This window comes from Megalops cyprinoides, chromosome 5 (genome assembly GCF_013368585.1).
Source record: "Megalops cyprinoides isolate fMegCyp1 chromosome 5, fMegCyp1.pri, whole genome shotgun sequence".
In the NCBI taxonomy this organism is placed as follows: domain Eukaryota; kingdom Metazoa; phylum Chordata; class Actinopteri; order Elopiformes; family Megalopidae; genus Megalops; species Megalops cyprinoides.
In genome coordinates, this window is record NC_050587.1 from 26,345,874 (window position 1) to 26,364,938 (window position 19,065).

General features: G+C 41.9%; 1 protein-coding gene across 1 annotated transcript; it reads right to left on the reverse strand.

Moving 5' to 3' along the window:
- Nucleotides 1–120: 120 nt before the first annotated feature.
- On the reverse strand, nucleotides 121–14,310 carry prodha (proline dehydrogenase (oxidase) 1a). Its single transcript, XM_036529387.1, has 14 exons — nucleotides 13,883–14,310; nucleotides 12,362–12,570; nucleotides 8,123–8,157; nucleotides 6,608–6,757; nucleotides 5,983–6,047; nucleotides 5,686–5,802; nucleotides 5,283–5,362; nucleotides 5,021–5,102; nucleotides 4,709–4,801; nucleotides 3,223–3,369; nucleotides 1,793–1,968; nucleotides 1,391–1,489; nucleotides 876–964; nucleotides 121–507 (listed from the first exon to the last, which is right to left on the reverse strand). The coding sequence occupies exons 1-14, from the start codon at nucleotides 14,231–14,233 to the stop codon at nucleotides 317–319; spliced, it is 1,884 nt and encodes a 627-aa protein (XP_036385280.1). The 5' UTR covers nucleotides 14,234–14,310; the 3' UTR covers nucleotides 121–316.
- Nucleotides 14,311–19,065: the final 4,755 nt, after the last annotated feature.

A 19,065-nucleotide genomic window follows, 5' to 3' on the forward strand; every position in this document is an offset into this window, starting at 1 on the left:
AAATGAAACAGATCCTTTCACCACGATGTACAGCAGCTTTGTCCTTGACCTTTTTTGAAATGTCTACAAAGGCTTTTAGTGACAAGCAGAAGATGTCAGTGTATTGAGTAAGGTTCTGGTTTGAAGATGGTGCTTAACAGAATAATTTAAAAACAGAAGTGCAGTACTAGATGACCTGACAGTTTCAGGACCTCTTTATCAGAGAAATAAGGAGGTCTCTGATGAACACATGCAGCCATGGACAGTGCTAACACACAAAGGAATGTTAAGAGACGGAGAGACAGAGAGAGACTAAGAGAGAGACATGACCCTTCCCTCAGTAGGCAGGCCTATAGAGAATCTCTCCATTCAGCAGCCTGCGTTTCAGCTCCTTCCACAGTAGGAGCCGCTCTCTCTGTGAGCCCTTCATGAAGCCGCGGTTCTCCTGGGCGCGGCGCGACAGGTACGGGATGACCTCATTAACAGGCCCATAGGGGACATATTTATACACTGGGAATCCGGCCTGGCCTGTTAAACAGATGAACAGCATTTTAACACAGCAGCAACTGAGCCTGATGAACAGATAAACATTTACAGCACTGACTAGCCTGTTAGGCATCCGAACACAGCGTTTAACACTTACTGCGCTAACAAGTCTTGAAAGACCCGGACACTACAGATTATAAATCTACACAAAAAAGATTAAGACATAAATTCTTTTTGGCCAACAACTCCTCTTCTTTGATAATGTGGAAAAATACTAACAAAACACCACATGAATTGAAGCGTCACTGGGCAGTCACAAACATTGGGAAGGTTGGAACCCCAAAAATCTCACCCCTAAACTCTTCCACCACCCCACACATGAATCTCATCATGACCCCCAAGAATCTCACCCAGAGGGAAGCTGATCTGATCGCACATGCCCAGTAGCTGGCCAAAATAAACCTTGTTCTCTGTGGGGGACAAACCCATCTCATTCATCCTGCAAGACAAGGAGAAGCCAATGTCAACATGGGTCTGACAGGAACAAAGCATTGCTGTCTCCCTATGGGGAAACCCCTCACCTCTGTCACTCTTCCAAGAACAATTGTTCTCCCTATATGTGCTTTTGCAAAGTCAGCAGTTTGTATCTCCATTTCAATACACAAGCAGGGGCAGGTATTTAAAACAGTGTAGAGTGCTTCAGGCGTTTAGATCTAAACCTGTATGCCCAGTATTTCTGAAAAAGCAACTGAAAATGTAAATGAAACAGAAATGTAACAAGCAATACAGATCTTGGGAGGTGTTTTCCCCCACATACAAACTAATCATCTCTGTCTGTCCGTGTGTGTGTGTGTGTGTGTGTGTGTGCGTGTGCATATGCGTGTGTGTTTGTGTACACGTGCTTTACGTAGTTCCAGAGTCGTACCTTTGCAGGGTGAATTTCACAGTGTCCTCGTTATGTGACGCCACCATAACATTAGCTTTTCTATTGTGTCCAATCTCCTCCAACACATAATCCAGACACCTGTAGAAAACAGCAGGAATCGCTTTCAGTCCCAATAAGAAGCACTGACAGCAACTGTGGTCATCTGACACGTCTTTGGTTGGCGCCTTTTGGACATTATTTTATGTGAGCCAAACATTCAGGCTTGAAACTTGAATACCGGGTTCATTTAACAAGAAATAAAAAGAAATTTTAAAAAGCATCATGTTAAACAGATTTCTTTGCAAACCAATATATTATGGGGATGCGTGTTCTTGACAGGGTGTGTATGTAAGATGTTGGTGCATGAACACCCATAGAGTGGCACAGCTGCAGTGCATTTACTTGTGGTACATCCTGTTGGTGGACTCATAGTCGGGGTTGATGGGGTCTTCATAGCCAATCTCTGCAGCCCTGCTCCTCTCCTGGTACATGTATGCGCCTCGCACCAGCTTGGCGCCAAAAAGCCAGCCCTCACGCCGTGACAGCTCCACATCCACAGAGACATTGTCATAGGCCTCCTGCAGGGGGTGCAAGAGTCACATTCTGCACAACTGCAACTGAGGTCTGATGCCCCTGCAATTAGAGTCCTTTCCCACAACAGGTGAATAATTTGTTAAACCAATAAGTATTCATAACAATTACACTTCTTACAGCTGCACATATTCTTAAGTACTGCAGTTGCTGCTCCTGGTGGAACAGACTCATGCCAGTGGGTACTGCACAGCTATCATATCATGTGACGTTCACGTGAGACGAGTGTGATTACACGTGTGTACATTTCCATCAATGTCAGACGCAAGTGTAAATAAAAGAGACACACATCTGACAGTAAAAGAAACTGCTCTGATGTCAGGATAAGCCAATGATCTTCGGCAATATGTGCTGCAACACACAGTCCAGACTATGGCTGACATCTTATTTGTGAAGACCACTGTTATGCCTTGACTTAATCCATAATTATTCAGTTAGTTGCCAGTGCGTAGCTTCCCAGGTGAGAACTACAAGCTACCACAGGCAAAAGTCATTCACAAAATGATATTTTTATTCATTTAACTGTTACTCATTTTCAATGTGTAAATACGCTCAGTGAAATATGCATACAAATGTTGCAATCAAAACATCATAATCAATGACAAGACCGCTGAGAGCTTATTCACAAATCAGTCTGTGAAGAACAAACTCTCCAGACCAGGACGGCTGCTGTGTCTACAATTGTAGCTAATCTCTCCTCTACTACCTAGGTAGTAAAAAGCCCAGACAGGCTATCTTCTTCATCAGAAACAATAACATTATCAATGTCCATTCAGTGTTTAGCTAAATAACATAACTGTCCAGGTAACATGAAATAAACAGCTCAGTTAGATGAACAATATTGACTTGGTTGGTCCTCAAACTCCTGCTGTGAGTTTGATGCTATTAATGTCAGTTATTCTGTCCCACAGTACGCCACTGGCCTTTCCAAACTGATCAATTTGTCCTTGTTCCTGTATTTTTAAATTGCCCTTGAAAAAGTAAATAAAAAGCTTCTTCTTAGCTCTCTTTCTCCTTGTTGCTCATTCTGTTCTCTCATGCTGATGCCCCACACACTCTGTCTCAAGGGTGTAATCTTCTCAATGACAGCTGACACCAATTCTGGTGAATCAGAACTGACAGCCATCAACTACAGGCAACCACCAACAGTGCAGAACACACAATGTTACTATGGCTGATAGTTTGCTAACAATGGTTTTTGACTGACCGTTGAGTATGTGAGCCCCCAGCTTTCGTCTCACCTTTAGGTAGCACTGGTAGGTGTTGAAAATGATGGGCTTGTCTGTGTTGAAGATTCTCTGCATCTCCAGGGTCAGGCGGCTGATGGCTGGCTGGAAGTACGTCTGTTCTGCATCCACCATAAGCCGGACACCATGCTTCATTGCATGCTGCAAAAAGAGATTCTCCACTCAGTCACAGTGCCCCTCTGACTACACCAATACTCACGTCACAAAGACGCCCTGGTCACCCTGTCCCTCTGACCATATCTACACTTCAATAACTCTGCATCATTGATCACATTCACATTTCCATAACCCCACCTTTCTAAGCAGTTCCCAGGTATCCTCGACTGTCTGATGGCATCATTCCGACTCACCTCACCTGTGCCATCCTCTCTTTCTGTAAACACGCACATCTCCATAACCCACCTCTCTGACTATGACCTTCTGTTTTGCCTTTCTGGGTCACAGCAATCAAAGAAAGCATTTGATTTTACAATGACATGCCAGTTAAACACAGAAATGCCCACAATGGGCAACAATGTTATTCTCTGCCCCTGCCAGAACAAACATGCTTCTAAAACACACCTGCTGAGAGGAACTAAATGCCTACAATGCTCTCTGAATGGCCTGTCTTTATAACATTCTTTTCCATCTACACCATCTTTACACCATCTCATTCTCCACATCCTTTCCCTCTTTCACACTTATGGGGTGGCTTCTCCACACACTGGTCTGTTAGGCATGAGTTTCCAGTGCTACACTTTTAAATGAAATTATCTCTAAAAGGAGATAAGATCAGTTTTCCTTTATATGAGAGGAAATGCCACTTTTCATTTCAAAGAGTCATGAATCCCTGATTCTTGCAGTGTAACATCTGATCCAAAGACCAGTGAACTAACTGTCAACAAGCCACTGTGAGAACAGCAAATAAGTCAATGAGCTGCGCAAGCAAATGCAATCTTGCACAACCAAGGACACGTGGAGGATAGATCTCTTAACGCAGCTCATTATTCTGTCTACACAAGCAGACAAACATGACAGTCAGTGAAGTAAGAATAGAATAGAGTAGAATAGAATACATCTTTATTTTCCACCAGGGTGGAAATTTGTCTTTGGCTCACCAAAACACAAGAACAACAACATAAAAAACAGACATGCAGTTAATAAAACAAACACATAGACAAGGACAGATTGCACATAAAATGAATGAATAAATAAATAAATGAATAAAAACAGTTCTTGTCAGTGTCTGTGGCTTGAATCTTATCAGTCACGTGTAGAGTTAAGAATGTTAATGGCACTTCGGATGAAGGACTTCTTAAATACATTTTTACTAGCCAGAGGGACTCTATAGCACCTCCCGGTTTTCAAAGGCTCGAACTGGCTGAAGAGAGGATGGGAGCTATCTGTCAGGACACTCCTCGCCTTCTTTCTCACCCTCAAGGGTGAGAAGTTCACATTAAAGTCACTAATGTAAGGTAAGAAAGGCACATGATTGACATACCTTTGCCAGGATGTCCATCCTCTGCAGCATCCTCTTCATCTGTCGCTCCTCTTCCTCAGTGAACTTGCTGAGCAGTGGTTCCAGCTGGCCTGTCTGCAGCACAGACAGACAGATAGGCAGACACAGACAGACAGGAAGAAAGACAAAAAAGTACAGACATACAAAGAGACACACAGTTATTGAGTGCATTACCTCCAAATGTCCTATTCCCTGATACATGACCTTAATGCTTTGCTATTTTGCTGTTTTCACTTAGACCAGCATAACGTGCACTGTGCACCTATACAGACATGTAAGATTATAGGCCCTCACCTCAAGACTTGGAACAACCAGCAGGTTGGAGATCTTTGTCCGATCGTTTATCAGGCTGTTCCAGTCCAGCAGGTCTATAGTTCTGAAAGCAAGAAACGAGAGTCAGCTTTAGCTGTGGGCAAACTTCTCCTCATAACAGGTTCACACTGAAAAAAGCATCAGTGTCGCTGCGTTAGTCTTGCGCCAGACAGACTGAAACTGGGCGTTTCCTGTCCTGTAAAGAATGCTTTGTCTGCACATGACTTTAGCTAAATCCCCTTACCCTGACGATCCCAGCTTCTCTCCAGTAAACCAGTTCTCAATGTCATCTCTGTCACCCACACCCAGTTTAGTCAGACTCTCCTGTGGAGGGAAGGAAGGCCAAACAAGAACACTCAGAAATCAGGAGGTAGGGGGTCTCCACAGAACACAGTGGTATTATGGGGTCTTATGGGGAAAGGAGTCTTCCTGAATATGCAGCGCTAATGTCATGCAAAGGTAGAACACCTTAATTTTGTGTAGAGCTGTTTTTTATTGAGAACAAAATGTGACTGCTACCAAAACTTACATTACATTTTTATCAGGGTTTTGCTGGAGGGTATGGTTCACTGGAGGACAGGGGTTTTGGCATGGTTCATTGGGGGGGGGGGGGGGGGTTTGTTAGATTCGGTTTCTAGATAACACACCTGCAGCTGCTCTAGCTCCAGCTTCTGCTCCAGCGCCTCCATCCCCGCTTTCCCCTGCTGAGCCGCCAGGAAGCTGAAGAAACGCCTCCACTTCACCAGAACCTCAGAGAACTGGAGCTGTGAGCAGACAACCAGAACCAGAACTCCGTCAACACTGAGACACACGCAGCTGCAGACCATCTTGCACTGACATTGCCCATACACTAAATGGCGAGCGTCTAAAGCCAGCTTACCCCTGCTCTGTGCACCAGTGTGTGCAGCAGCTAAAACTGATCCAGGTTCTGTGCACTCACTCACCAGGAACTGAGGCCGTCCCAGAGCTGTCATCTTAATGGCAGAGAAGCCGTCCTCAGAACTTCCCCCTACATCCCAGGAAATTGCATCAGATGACAATATAATAGCGGGGAGCTCTTTCAGTCATACAAAGAGCTCTTTCAGCCATACCAATATAAAATAACAACAGCAGGGAGCTCTTTCAAACTGATCAATATAATACAGCAAATACAAAGACATCTTTCAGACTGCACTATACAATATAACACTAACAAAGAACTCAATAATGACAGTCTGATGCAACACCGCACTCAGGGTTTCAATGATCCAAACTTTCAATTCACAAAGAAATCAATGATTTCCAAAAAATAAAAAATAGATGTAGTAAAACATTTACTCTTGAAGGAAGAGTTTCAGATCAGACACAAAGCAGTAGTTGGTTCGCGCAATTGATTGGCAGTGGATCAATGGTGCAGTCACCTGTGATAGCACTGCTTGATAAGATCGTGTTGTAAAAGCTGGTAAAAGCATGCAAGGGTATGATTTAGGGGTAATGGTTTATGTAAGTGGCTGTCTGGTGAGACCATTCAGGGTTAGGGTTTAGAGTTTAGAGTAAGTGGTAAGTTTGTGGCACATTTGACCCCCCCACCTGAAGCTTGGATGCAGTTGAGGAAGGTCTCCATGTGGTGATCACACTTCGCCTCGTCAGCATAGAAATAGGTCCGTGCACTAATCACACCCCCACGCCGGTCACCAAACTGCCGGTGTGCTTTGTACTTCTTCTCACGGTGGTCCAAGCCTACAGCCAGAGAGCAGTGTAATCAGAGAGTGACCACACGATCAGCTTGTACATGCTCCCAGCACCGACAGAGGAAAGCTGGGGTGACACAGAGGGGTGACCCCACACTCTACAGCACCCCAATACTCTAATTGGTGACACATTCCTAGAAAACAAGCCTATCTGAGACCCACGCTATTGTAGAGCCCTTTCATATAAGCCATTTGATTTCTAGACTACTGCCATCTGCTGTATCACCTATGTGTAAAACAAGCGGGGAGGAAATTATTTAGTTTCACATTGCTTAAATGTCTATTTGCTACCGCATAGATCTGTGATTGAGTTACAATATTAAATACTAGTTCCCAGCATTCAAATACCCTGCCCTTATCCACGTAAATCCAGCTCAAATCCAGCAGGCAGCAGTGAGGGAAGATTTCCCTCTGTTAGAAAATAGGACCACCAAAAGCAGACCCCCCAGAACAGAGGAATTACTGCCAAAATGCTTCTTTTTGCAATGTGTGGGGGCCTAAATGCAGGGCCATGATTTAACTCTGCACAGCCAGTGCCAAATGGCTAGCACAGCAGTGCTAAATGGTAATGCTTATGTAAAAGGGCTCCTAGTCTGGCACAGATTCCTGTGCACCCCTTCATAACCCCCTCTGGGGAATCTGCCAAGCCATTCTGCCTCTGCCAGTTTCATCTGGGCTGAACCAGTTGAAGGCTTATACTACTGCCCTCTGACTCAGCACGGCAGTGACAGGAACAGCTCCACAGATACCTACCGCCACCATTACATACAGAGCAGGAGATCAAGGGGAGACATAGAGGAGAGGTTGACCGGAGAGATGGCGCCAGTCCACCAGCCCCAGTCACACTAAGGCAACCTCACAGAAACCCAGGCCTGTTTTACTTTGATGCCAAAAGTCATCCCATTAGTCAGTTACCATTTGATAGCCAGGTAACAAACTCCCCACTTCAACCACATGGACACATTAAAAAAGACAGGTTTTAAACCTCATTTAACACGTTATAAAGCCAACATGTTGGTAATTTGAATGAGTGTTACTGTACAGTCATGCTCCTGGTCTGTGTGGCATTCTTTGGCTATCTCTGAAACACAGAAAGTCATTGCAGCATCCATACATGAGATTCAAATCACACAGTTACACAACAATAACCACCTGTGAGAACCAAACAGATACATATCCATAGCCACTTGTGAGATAAGAACCACAGGTAAATAGCATTAACCACCTGTGAGTTCATAACCAGGTAGATACTGTATATCTAACCATGTGTGAGATTAGAACCACAAAGGATACATATCCATAACCACCACTGGAACCAGACAGATACATATGTATAAAAAATAAATATTCTTACCAGGGCTTTCCTTCTCTGCTTCAGACACACAGGAGCTGAAAGGAAAAAAAGGCCTCATTATTTTGGCAGCTATATTTACAATGTGATCTGGGGAGAGTGGGAACAGTGACTATAATTATCACAGTAAGTTAGAGGGTCAGGTGACACAGGAGAATATGCCTTGTAATATGCAGTGGAAGGAGGCAGTCATATTTAATATCTGCAGGTGTATTAGTTATGGCACTTCAAGGTCAGGAACTTCAGAGAGTCATGTTATCTAGCAGCATTTCCCGGGTCATTAACACCTTAGCCCCTACAGACAAATCCAACTCATGACTGAAGTTGTGCCCTAATCTATATTTTTGCTCACTTGCCCTAAGCACTTCCCCACAAAATAGAACCCATTCACATAGTTGAGGGTATCCCAACCCTCAAAAGGAACTTTCACTTGCTCTCGGTTGCTTCCTTTGAGCAAATGTGTATGCATGTAATACCTGGCTGTATGATATACCAGGATGCCTCTTCGTAAAATTTTTTTAAATGGACATTTTCATACAATTTACCACAGATGGTATTTTACCACATATAGAATTTTACTGTATGAATGAATGTTTCTTACATACAGTCAGTGGTAACATTGGGTGGAACAATTCCAGTGTGATTTAATCAGAAGTGAACAGACATTGTTACAAACATCATTTAATTTATTCACTTTGCAAACACTCTTATTCAAGCTGACTTACATAAAGTTTGTTGCTGGATTTCAAGGCTGAAACGAATCTGAATCATCACAATATTAATCTAGTTATCAAGCAGCATGTGTCAAGAGTTAAAAATAAGAAACCCTTTATATCAATCATTAGCCTTTTTGGCAATAAATCCCTGGATTTGTATTCTTAAGACCCGAGTAATTCTTTTTGTCTGCATAATTAATTTAGCAGGTGCTTTCTCAGAGTTTCAGAAGATAGATGTGCAGAATCTTTCTAACAGCAAATTAATAAGAATCATATAGCCAGTGTTAATGCATTCAGTTGCCATAAAAGGACAGACTGTCTAAAGAAACACATACACACACTGCCTAAAGAAACCAGCGAACTCTGCACTAGCCTCTCCAACAGACTCTTTAAGGGAAAAGACCCCCCATCTCCAGTCCCCCATGTGACAGCATCACATGACAGCTGTCCCAGCTCTGTAAGCTGATACTGGGGGGCTGGGGGGTGACTCAGCTCTAGTACATGCTGGGCTAAGGATGCACTGATGCATCTAACATTTAATGGAGCTATTTTAATTTTTCATGGGCATCTATTCAGGGCTTTGAATAGCAACCAGAAGGCAGCATTGCTGTTGTAGCCCTGAGCACACTGCTTAATGTTGATCAGTCCAGAAAACTACCTAGTTACATAAACATATATTATGTAACTTGCTTCAATAAAAGACCCAGCTGTATAAACAATAACATGATGAGGACATCTACTGATCAAATAATGAAACAAATAATAAAACACGCATCAACATGATGGTTTTGATATTACAGTAATGTAATATTTGACGAGACAGTGAAACATAGTCTTACTGAAAGACTCTAGGGTTCGCCGTCATTTCTGCATGAATATACAGCTTGATAAATGCCATCACACACCTTACTGACTAACTCGTTTGTACAGATGGCATTGATCTTTCAGCTCAGAAGCTACTTCACTCATAGCACTGAGCAGCTTGGACTCTGACTTGCTGAAGGCACTGATTTCTCAGCTTGGAAGCTGGTTTACTGATAGTATTGATCTCCCAGCTCGGACACTGCATTGCTGATAGCACTGATCTTCCTGCTTGGAGGCTGGTTTGCTCATAGCACTAATCTTCCAGCTCAGAAGCTTCTTCGCTGATAAAACAGATTTTTTTATGATGCTCATCCAGTAGTTAGCTTATAATCAAGTATATTTACTCCTGAGCAGTTATGTATTTATCAAAGTTAATCTGTTCCTCTTATTATTAAGTCGACTAGAAAAAGCCAACTTATTGTTCTTACCATTCTTCTTTTTCCACCCAATTTTCTGTACATATCTCTTCCTACAGCTTTTCTGCCACACTTGCCCAGTGCCTCCAGTTAGAATGGGATTGTGTTGTTTGTGATTTTGATTTGATTTCCCATTCGCTGACATTGATAGAACATTCAGAATCTGAACATGTGCACCTGCAGTCACAATCATCCTGCTACAGCGGCCACAGATACAGACCATCTCCCTAGCAAAGCTTGTAACTGTCAGTTACTACCACTGTAGGCTTCTTCAAACTAACTTAAAGTTTAAAAAAACTTAAAACTTAAAGTTTCCTTTGTAGCTTAAATTTGGCACCAAAGCCATTAACACTTGACTTTGGATTCGAAATGTAACAGATAAAAATGTTCCTTTACCTGCTCAATACGAGGTGAGCAGCAACCATGCAAAGACAAGGGGAATTATGCACTTTTGTAGGTTTAAAAAGTAATTTGCAGACATATCTTTTGCAACAGTTCTTCATTGTGACTGGTTGTCTAAAAATTATGAAAAATTCTACTCTCTTCTAATTCTTCTGCTACTGATTTAAGCTGCACCACACATATATGGCCTTTGAGGAGTGATGATGCAGCTAATGTTGCATACTAAAATAGAGTATGCTTATAGAATGGAAACAGACAATGTACACACAATGAGCACTGAAACCATCCCACTGAGCTGCAAATTTCCAGGGCATGCTGGTTCCCACAGAGGAGCTGCTTGTTATGCTCCCTGCTACAGAGCTCAGTTTTGTATGCAGATACTGTCACCCCATGAACCAGCAGCCAGGCAGCTTCTCCAAAACACGTTGCATAACATCCCTCTCAGCCTCTCAATGGGGGCTTCAGATTACTCAACAAACCTCCCAGCGTTCCCAGCAGGAGTGGCTGCAACCTGACACCTTCGCATCGGCCAGTCAAACAAGGTGGGGGGCTCGACCCAAATGACCAATGAGGATTGGTCGCTGTGTTTCGTGTCAGAGGGTTTGTTTACTGTTCCTTCGTTCGGTGGGAGCCGATTAGAGATGAAAGAGGGTATTTCTGGTATGTGGAAACTTAAATCAAGAGACGTCTTTCAAAATGATTCCTGCGTGAACCAGGCACAGCAGCACAAGTAACAACAAGTCGTTCTCGATAACAGTGTCTGCTAAATGACAAAACACAAACTCAAATGTAAATTCCAATGCAACGGTTCACTTTACTCACTGAGTTTATCCAGAAAAAATTGTTGTTTCTAATTTTTGTTTTAATGCACACAGAATACATAAACAACTTCACTTTAAATATGGCTTTTTCCTTTGTTTGGAAAATGACTTGTAAAACACATTTACATAACTAAAGCGTCAGTTCTCAGAAAAACATTTGCAGGAGTTGCAAGTAGAAAGGCATCCACGTGGATGTCCTGAGGACTACACAGGACATCACTTTAAATAGAACTGAGCAATGCTGAACAGCATGTAACACACTGCACCAGGCAGTCTGTATACCTTGTAGAATTTTAAACAGCCAATCATATTCCATGCAATACGCCCTCCGCAGAATGCTACCCATTTTTGGTGCTGTGCCTCACTAAGAGCAAAACATGTGATGCATATTCCTGATATCACAACACCACAAAACATTCTGGTGCTAAGTGGTCAATATAACATCACAGAATGAGCTGAGAGTATGGGGCATGTTATGGCAGGTTAAACACATACAGTGCAGCAGTTGTATGTGTTTAAGACACAGCTATGAAAGTTAGAGGTGCATTAACAGTGAACTTGAAGAACTAATATATAGCAATAACTGTCTTTGTCCAGTTATAATGTATCCAGAACTTGTGCTTCAAAGTTATATATTTGCAATGTGAGGAGACTCTGAAGTCCTGCTTGCATCAGTGCTCGTTAACTATGTTAACCACATTGATGTGGCAGTCAACCCCTTTACAGGTTGAACATAATTACTGTATACAGGGTTCACAGCTGCGTTTGATAGGTGGTCAGTGAACCTTGATTCACAGCCAGCCTAAATGTCAGTTGCAGTAGGGTTTTGTAACAGGGACATGGGTGTTTTGACTGTGTTGAATGTGTCTCAGCGGGGTTTGAAACAGGGACACAGTTATTGTGATTAGGCCGAAAGTGTTCCAGGGTGGTTTAGGAATGGGATATGGTCCATGGTCAACATGTTCCTATGGGCTTTTAGAATATGTAAGTAATTTCTATGACCTGGTACACGCATGGACTTACTCCATCTCCTTCTTCTCTGCCTCCTCCTGAGTCAGGTCCTCTTCCACGCTGTAGTCCAGAACCGAGCCCACCCCAAAGGCCCGGTTCTTCTGGATCAGGGGCTTGATGGCCTCATGGTCCTCCCCAGCCACAAACTGCCCGTAGAAGGTCATCTTCATCAGGCGCTCGAAAAACCTCTGACCCAACAGCTTCTTACTCAGGTCCATAAGCTGAGTGAAAACACACAAAACATATAAAACACACAAACAGCACACAAAACAAACAGCACACACATGAAACGCACAAGCACAAGACACATAAAACAGACAATAAACAGTGCACACAAAATGCAAAAAAAGCACACAACACAGACTTTAATACTATCTAACCTAAGTAATATCTGATACGGAATTCATCAAAATTTATTAACTACAGGTACTGGGGTTGAGAGATGAAGGCTAAACACGGTAAATGTGCCACTATAGCAAGTTACATTTTACGCAATATGTGTTCACCACCGTATTCTTCCCACAACGTTGCACTCCCTTCCACACAGACATGCTAGAATGTAGAGTTGCTCTGCCGCCACACCAACAACAACCCTTCATGGCATTCGCTAGTTAGTGTTTCTTTAAACAATTTCCTCCCACAAATATCACTAAAAATATTCAACTAAATCAAACATGATTTTCAAGATTTATTCCCCACATTCCCTTTCAAAATCTTTCACTTATCATAGATTTTCAGACACTTCCCACTGGGCAGATTTTTCAACCTGTCACCCTGTCTGTCTATACTCAAGAAATTACAGAGTTTGCTGTCAGTGACAGACTGTCAGAACAGAGCAAGCAAATGAGGCTCTGAAACAGGATATGAGAGCAGATGGCAGGCCATTGAAAAAATCACCATTAAGGAACCCAAAGCAAAATCTGAGACCATGTGACGCGGATAGGGTTAAACTTGAACAAGTAACACATTACAAATATTTAATAACGTTACAACTGTTTTACTTGTGAAGTTAAACGGTTTAAAACAGAGTTGTGGGTTTAAGACGCACATCAGCTTATATGTTAAGTAACGCCCCGTAAGAGTTGCTTGTTGCATAACACTTGGAGGGCGCGTTCTGTGAAGTGCTGCGCGTATTGAATAAGTGGAACCCGCGTTCGGGGAATACGTTCTGTGTACCCACACATTCCTTATCAAATGGCGGTGCACGTAGAGCTACAGAACTTTCTGTAGATTAGCGGCTCCGTACTCGCTTAAACGCAAGGTCCCTGTGTAATACTATCAATGATGGCTATCTGGGGATTTTCATTTTTTGGAAATTTGTTTCGTCCTCACGTGTCATAAGAAGTCTTAAACTTTTAGTTAACGATTTAGCTACTGTAGATTTTAAATTTCTATTTTTTTTCGTCCTTTAAAAAAAAAATCCAAACTTACTGAATACAAACTGAGCAAGTTTTTTTTTTCACTCCTACGATAACATTAATAGCTACCATATTGGTATTCTGCTAGCTATTGAGCTTATTATCGTAGCCATACCTCCTTGTTCTTGTCAACCAGGAAGTCATACGTGCAAAGTTTGAAAACCAACAAACTTCTGAGCAGCTCGAGTGTGTCTTTGCTCTTGTAGGCTTCTTGCGTATTTTCGAAGTCTATTGAGATTTTGGCGCTCTGGGTGGCCGTGCCTTTGCTGCTTTGGCTGATGAGGTCCCCTTGGTCGGCTGTCTTTACCACCGTGCATGTCGACTCTATAGGCTGCTCCTCCGCAGCTGGGTCTCTCTGCGTGGATGCGACCGTAGACCTGGGTCTGCGAATGGAGAATACAGCGCATCTTCTGAAATTGGCTGAACCTGCCCTGGTTAAGACTGGAACGATTTTAGCGTAAGGCATTTGATCAGAGTTGTTGCGATCTAAGGCACTGGACACAACTCGAAACAAGGATGTTCGGATGCGGCTCTCCGCTGTTCCTCCTCGTATGCTTCGAGAAGGCACGCCCACATGCAAATAAAACTAGGTTATGAACAACTGATTGGTGTAATTTCATTGACGTGGGCACTCCGGATTGCCTTGTCCGTGTTTTATGCAATGAACTCAATGTTATTGTGGTAATGCGTTCGGCATTTCAGGTCTTATCTCACTGCAAACACAAAACCATGGTGTTTTGAGTCTTCATCCAGAAAGCTTTGTATATGTACACTCCAGTATCGCTCTGCCTGATACGGAGGCTTCAAAATAACGTGTTACACGTCATCCATTAATGCAACGGAGTGCGTAATGGAGCCAGTTATCTTAAGTATCCAACCCAGAGATAAAATGATAGAACGACATCACATCTGAACCTAAATCCTTCTGATTATAAGATCAGTTCTCCAACGTTGTTATGTACACTGCAGCTCTCAGGTCATACACGTGTTGAATATAACCATTCACAGCCAGAGAAACAGGCAAAATATACTGTATTACCTTTAACATGAACCTGTTTTTAATTGCCAATGACTGACAAAGTCATCCACCAGCAGCTTGTTCTTTTTGGATACATTGTGTCTGATGCTGTAGAATTAACCTTATACACCTCATATTAACAACATTTTTAAAAAGATATCAGATGACATTCAACTGTATTTTATAACAAAGGAACTGGAGTCCACTTATGAAGTAAAAGCAGTTGCTTTTTTGGTCTAAAATGATTAACAAATGTGATCACAGATGCAATGAAGTTAAAAAAGGACACAGTTCTAGATAGGATTTGTGCAATGCAAGCAAAAACATGTTCATGAGACAAGCATATCTGAAATGAAGGTGAAATCTTCTCCCCTATTTCTGGTGCAGTGGCGCCACCTCTGTGATCAGACCTAAGAGCAAAGTCTGTAACCTCTCTTCACAGTAAGAAGTAAAAGACAACAGTATATATGTAAAAGACCCCACACTGAGTGTTGACACATGGGGGTTTTCATAAGGACCAGTTATAAGCCTTTGTCCTTGTGGTAGTTCAACATTAACTGAAGAGTAATTCCTTATGACAGAGGTTTAATTCACATTTTATGAAGAAAGCCTGAAATAATATCTTCTGCTGACCTAAATATAACATTGTAAACTTCACCTCCATAATGGATAACATACAAATGATACACTGAAGTTTAAACAATCCAATTTAAAATCACAAAATATGGCATTTCATGGATAAGTATTGCTTTCATATCACCAATGTTTTCACATCACATCATTTTTATCATAGGTCCATACTAACCAGAGTCTTATAGGGTATTTGTTTCCTTACAAACCCCAACCTCTAGTAGCAATGGTTGGAGTTGCACTTTTTTAGGAATAGCTGAGATTATTAATAATAATATAATTTATAACCAATATCAGATATTTTAATAATAATTTTACTGTTATTAAATCTGTACTCTTATTCTGAATCAGACAATGATACAGATGATTATCTTTCAGAAATAAATATCTTCATATTTGTTGTGTAGGTCCTTTAAATGAAAACTTGAGAGACTATAACAGATGCATAGAGGTTGGTAATTGTCTACATTAACATTCCTGTCTGTGTGACTAAACAACTCTGTTCAGTCTGACCATTCACCTGTCATTTGTCTTTCAAAACATTTTCTCTCTGTTTTTTTTTTTTTTTTCAACATTCAACCGCTTTTAATATCTACAAATCTGAGCATGTTTGTGATTTGCCTGAGCATGAGCTGTGATCAGCATAGTGAAATAAGTGCTGCTGCATCTATCCCCCGGAATGTATTGAAAATATGACTGTCTACAGATGTCTAAGACTGTGATCAGAGGACAACGCCCCTCTGGGAGCCATGGAGACCCACACAGTGGTCCGTGTGATCACCAGATCAGGTGACATCTCCAACAGCTGCAACCACCGCGATGTCACCGAGTTCACACATTCTTTCAAAATAAATCAGTAAACACAGGTCTGAAATCACCGAGACGCCCTTGAAACAATTTTGGGAATGAGTCTCGCTATCACGGTTTTCTGTTGTCACGTGACCTCCTCGGACATGATCTTGCGCTCACGGCGTGAGCCCGGGGCAAACATGGGGACAGGCTGACACTCCGTCAAAGGTCATAGCAATAATCTCTCAGCGCAACATCATTACATGGTTGGCAGGAACAACGCCATTAGCGCACCAACGCTACTAGGGGACACAACCAGTGCAATGGAAAGATGCACTAAACAGCCTGCCTGTCAGGTTGATTTTAGAGTCTTTTAAAACTATCAGGGACCCGGTGCCAACAGCAGCAGCTGACAGAATAGATCAGCAGTAACTGCTAATGACATTGAATAAAGACGCACTGACTGTACAGCCATTACGATGGAGATGAGTACATTTTAATGCAACTCACAAAGTAGCAAAAGGTTCTATTCAGCAAACTAATAGGAACCTGGGAGAAAATAGATATTTAAATATCCTAACAATGGAAGGAATATGTGAAGCAGAACTAAAATCTCCTTTAAATCCAGTACACTGCGCAATTGTGCCCGAATCCAATGCATGTGTCCTCTGTCTCCCTCTACAGGCCATGTGAAGACAAACAGTGTGCTCAAGCACAGTGATGGAAAAAAAACACACCAGAAGGCCTTAAGGTACACAACCTGAATGTTTGACTTATACAGTATGAGGAAGCACATTGATGCAGCTGCTTCCTCAAAAGGTCAAGGGAGAAGATGTTTCATGTTTGTCTCACTCCTTGAATATAATTCATGTTCAGTGTGAAATCTGAAGTTAAATTCAAGTGCAGCATATATTGGATCAGTTGTGTCAGCCATGCCAGCACTGGTGAGACAGAATGCCACTTACAGTGCTACCACTCCCTCAATACCACACTCCAAGGGTTCAAAATGATTCTCTCTGAACTGCTTTACTTCCTCCTGATTAGAGTTGGTATCAGCCACAGCTCCTTCAATGTTACGTTTATTGTGAACACAGGGGTTTCTGAAAATCCTCCATCACACTGAAATCTTCTTTACCCTGACTGATGTTAGTTGCAACACTGATGTACATAATGAGGAGGTGTGCTTTGTTTTTTACGCCTCTTGCATATGCAGTGGTAAATGTGCCACTTAGCTACTCTGATTATTAAGATATTTTGCATAAAATCAATTGTACAACAAAAATATATTCCTTCACCAAAGTGATGAGCAATACAGGCAATGTTTCTCCATGCGATCATAATGAACCAGGGCATTTCTTTATTCACCTTAGTAAGGTTCCAGTGAGGGAGTATTATTCCTCTCACAACAGCAAAGAGCCAGAGCCAGGGAGTAATGAGGCAGAGAGGGAATATCTGTCCATTCACCATAGTAATAAGCCAGGTGGGAGAGTTTCTCCATTCACCAAAGTATTGGTTCAAACAGGGAGCGGTCCTCCATCACCACAGTAATGAGCCAGAGAGGGAGTGTTTCTTCGCTCACTATAGTAATGAACCATTGAGGCAGTGTCTCGGGAGAGGTGCAAGTCACACCAGGGACATGCTTCTAAAACTAAAATGTTGGATTTGTCACATGAAAGAAAAGCAAAAGGCACAAACTATTTAAAAGTTTAGAAATTTGTGGGTCAAAGTCAGATTTACTGTTGGTGTTCATGTTTCATTGTTGCTTCCGAAATTTAGGATACCAGGAACATCATCCACATTTCGTCCCAGCTGTGATGCTGTTACAGTTCTGTATGTCTGATATTGCTATCTGGTGCTCTTCCCCAGAGGGCACTGAGAGTGTCTTTGACTCTTCTACTGATACTTATTAAAATGAAACAAAACTGAACCAAAAAAACAGGGCTATGTGAAGGACATGAGTTTTCACTCACTCCCCCAGGGGCACTGCATAAACAGGATTAAGTTTTTATTTTCTGTTTTCTGTTTTCCATTTGGGAATATACACAATATATTATGCATGATTTTTTGTTAATATTTTAAAAAAGAGAGACAGAAAATGTTAGATCACAATCCATGAAAGCAGGCTCGTATTTTTCTTTACTTTTACAGCAAAAATGGATTTTAAAACAATGTTTTTGTTGTGGTCAGACTCAGCATCAATTGTTTCCTTTGTTTGAATCAGTTATGGAGTATGATGCCAGTATGACTTACCATGATCTGAAGCAGCACAAGCAGTTAATTTTTACTCTTAGTAGTCTTCGAGGCCATGGCAGATTTTTTTCAGCTTCTGAAAAGCACCGAATGCACCAGCTGTGCATTTATGAACAGAAACAGACCATGAAACTGAAGCCTGGAAATAAACTTGTGACACATTTCCCAGCACAATTCCAAGCATTTATATGCTTGCGAGTGTGAACAGCAAACTGATATTTTTGTTGGAAAAACATTGAACAAAGACATTTAAAACAACACTAATGTGAAAAGTCAATTGGGATGTAGACATATTGCCCATGTAAAGACTGAGCACTTCTCTCTTGTGGAGTTTGTTTTGAATATTCATTACACACTCTAAATCATGAATTCATCACTGCATACTGTATAGGACGGGCTGGCCATCTTTAACTACTTGTCGACTGATCCACTTGAATCTTTTCATCTACAAAACTATCTTGGAACCACTGCCTTCTTCAGTTTTCACTCTAAAGAACAGTACCAATTAGTTATTTTGCACCGTCATTATGGAATGAGTTACAGAAACCTTTTAAATTTTTCTTCCTGCCACCCCAGATGAATTCAGGTGAAAACTCGTATACTAAGAGCAG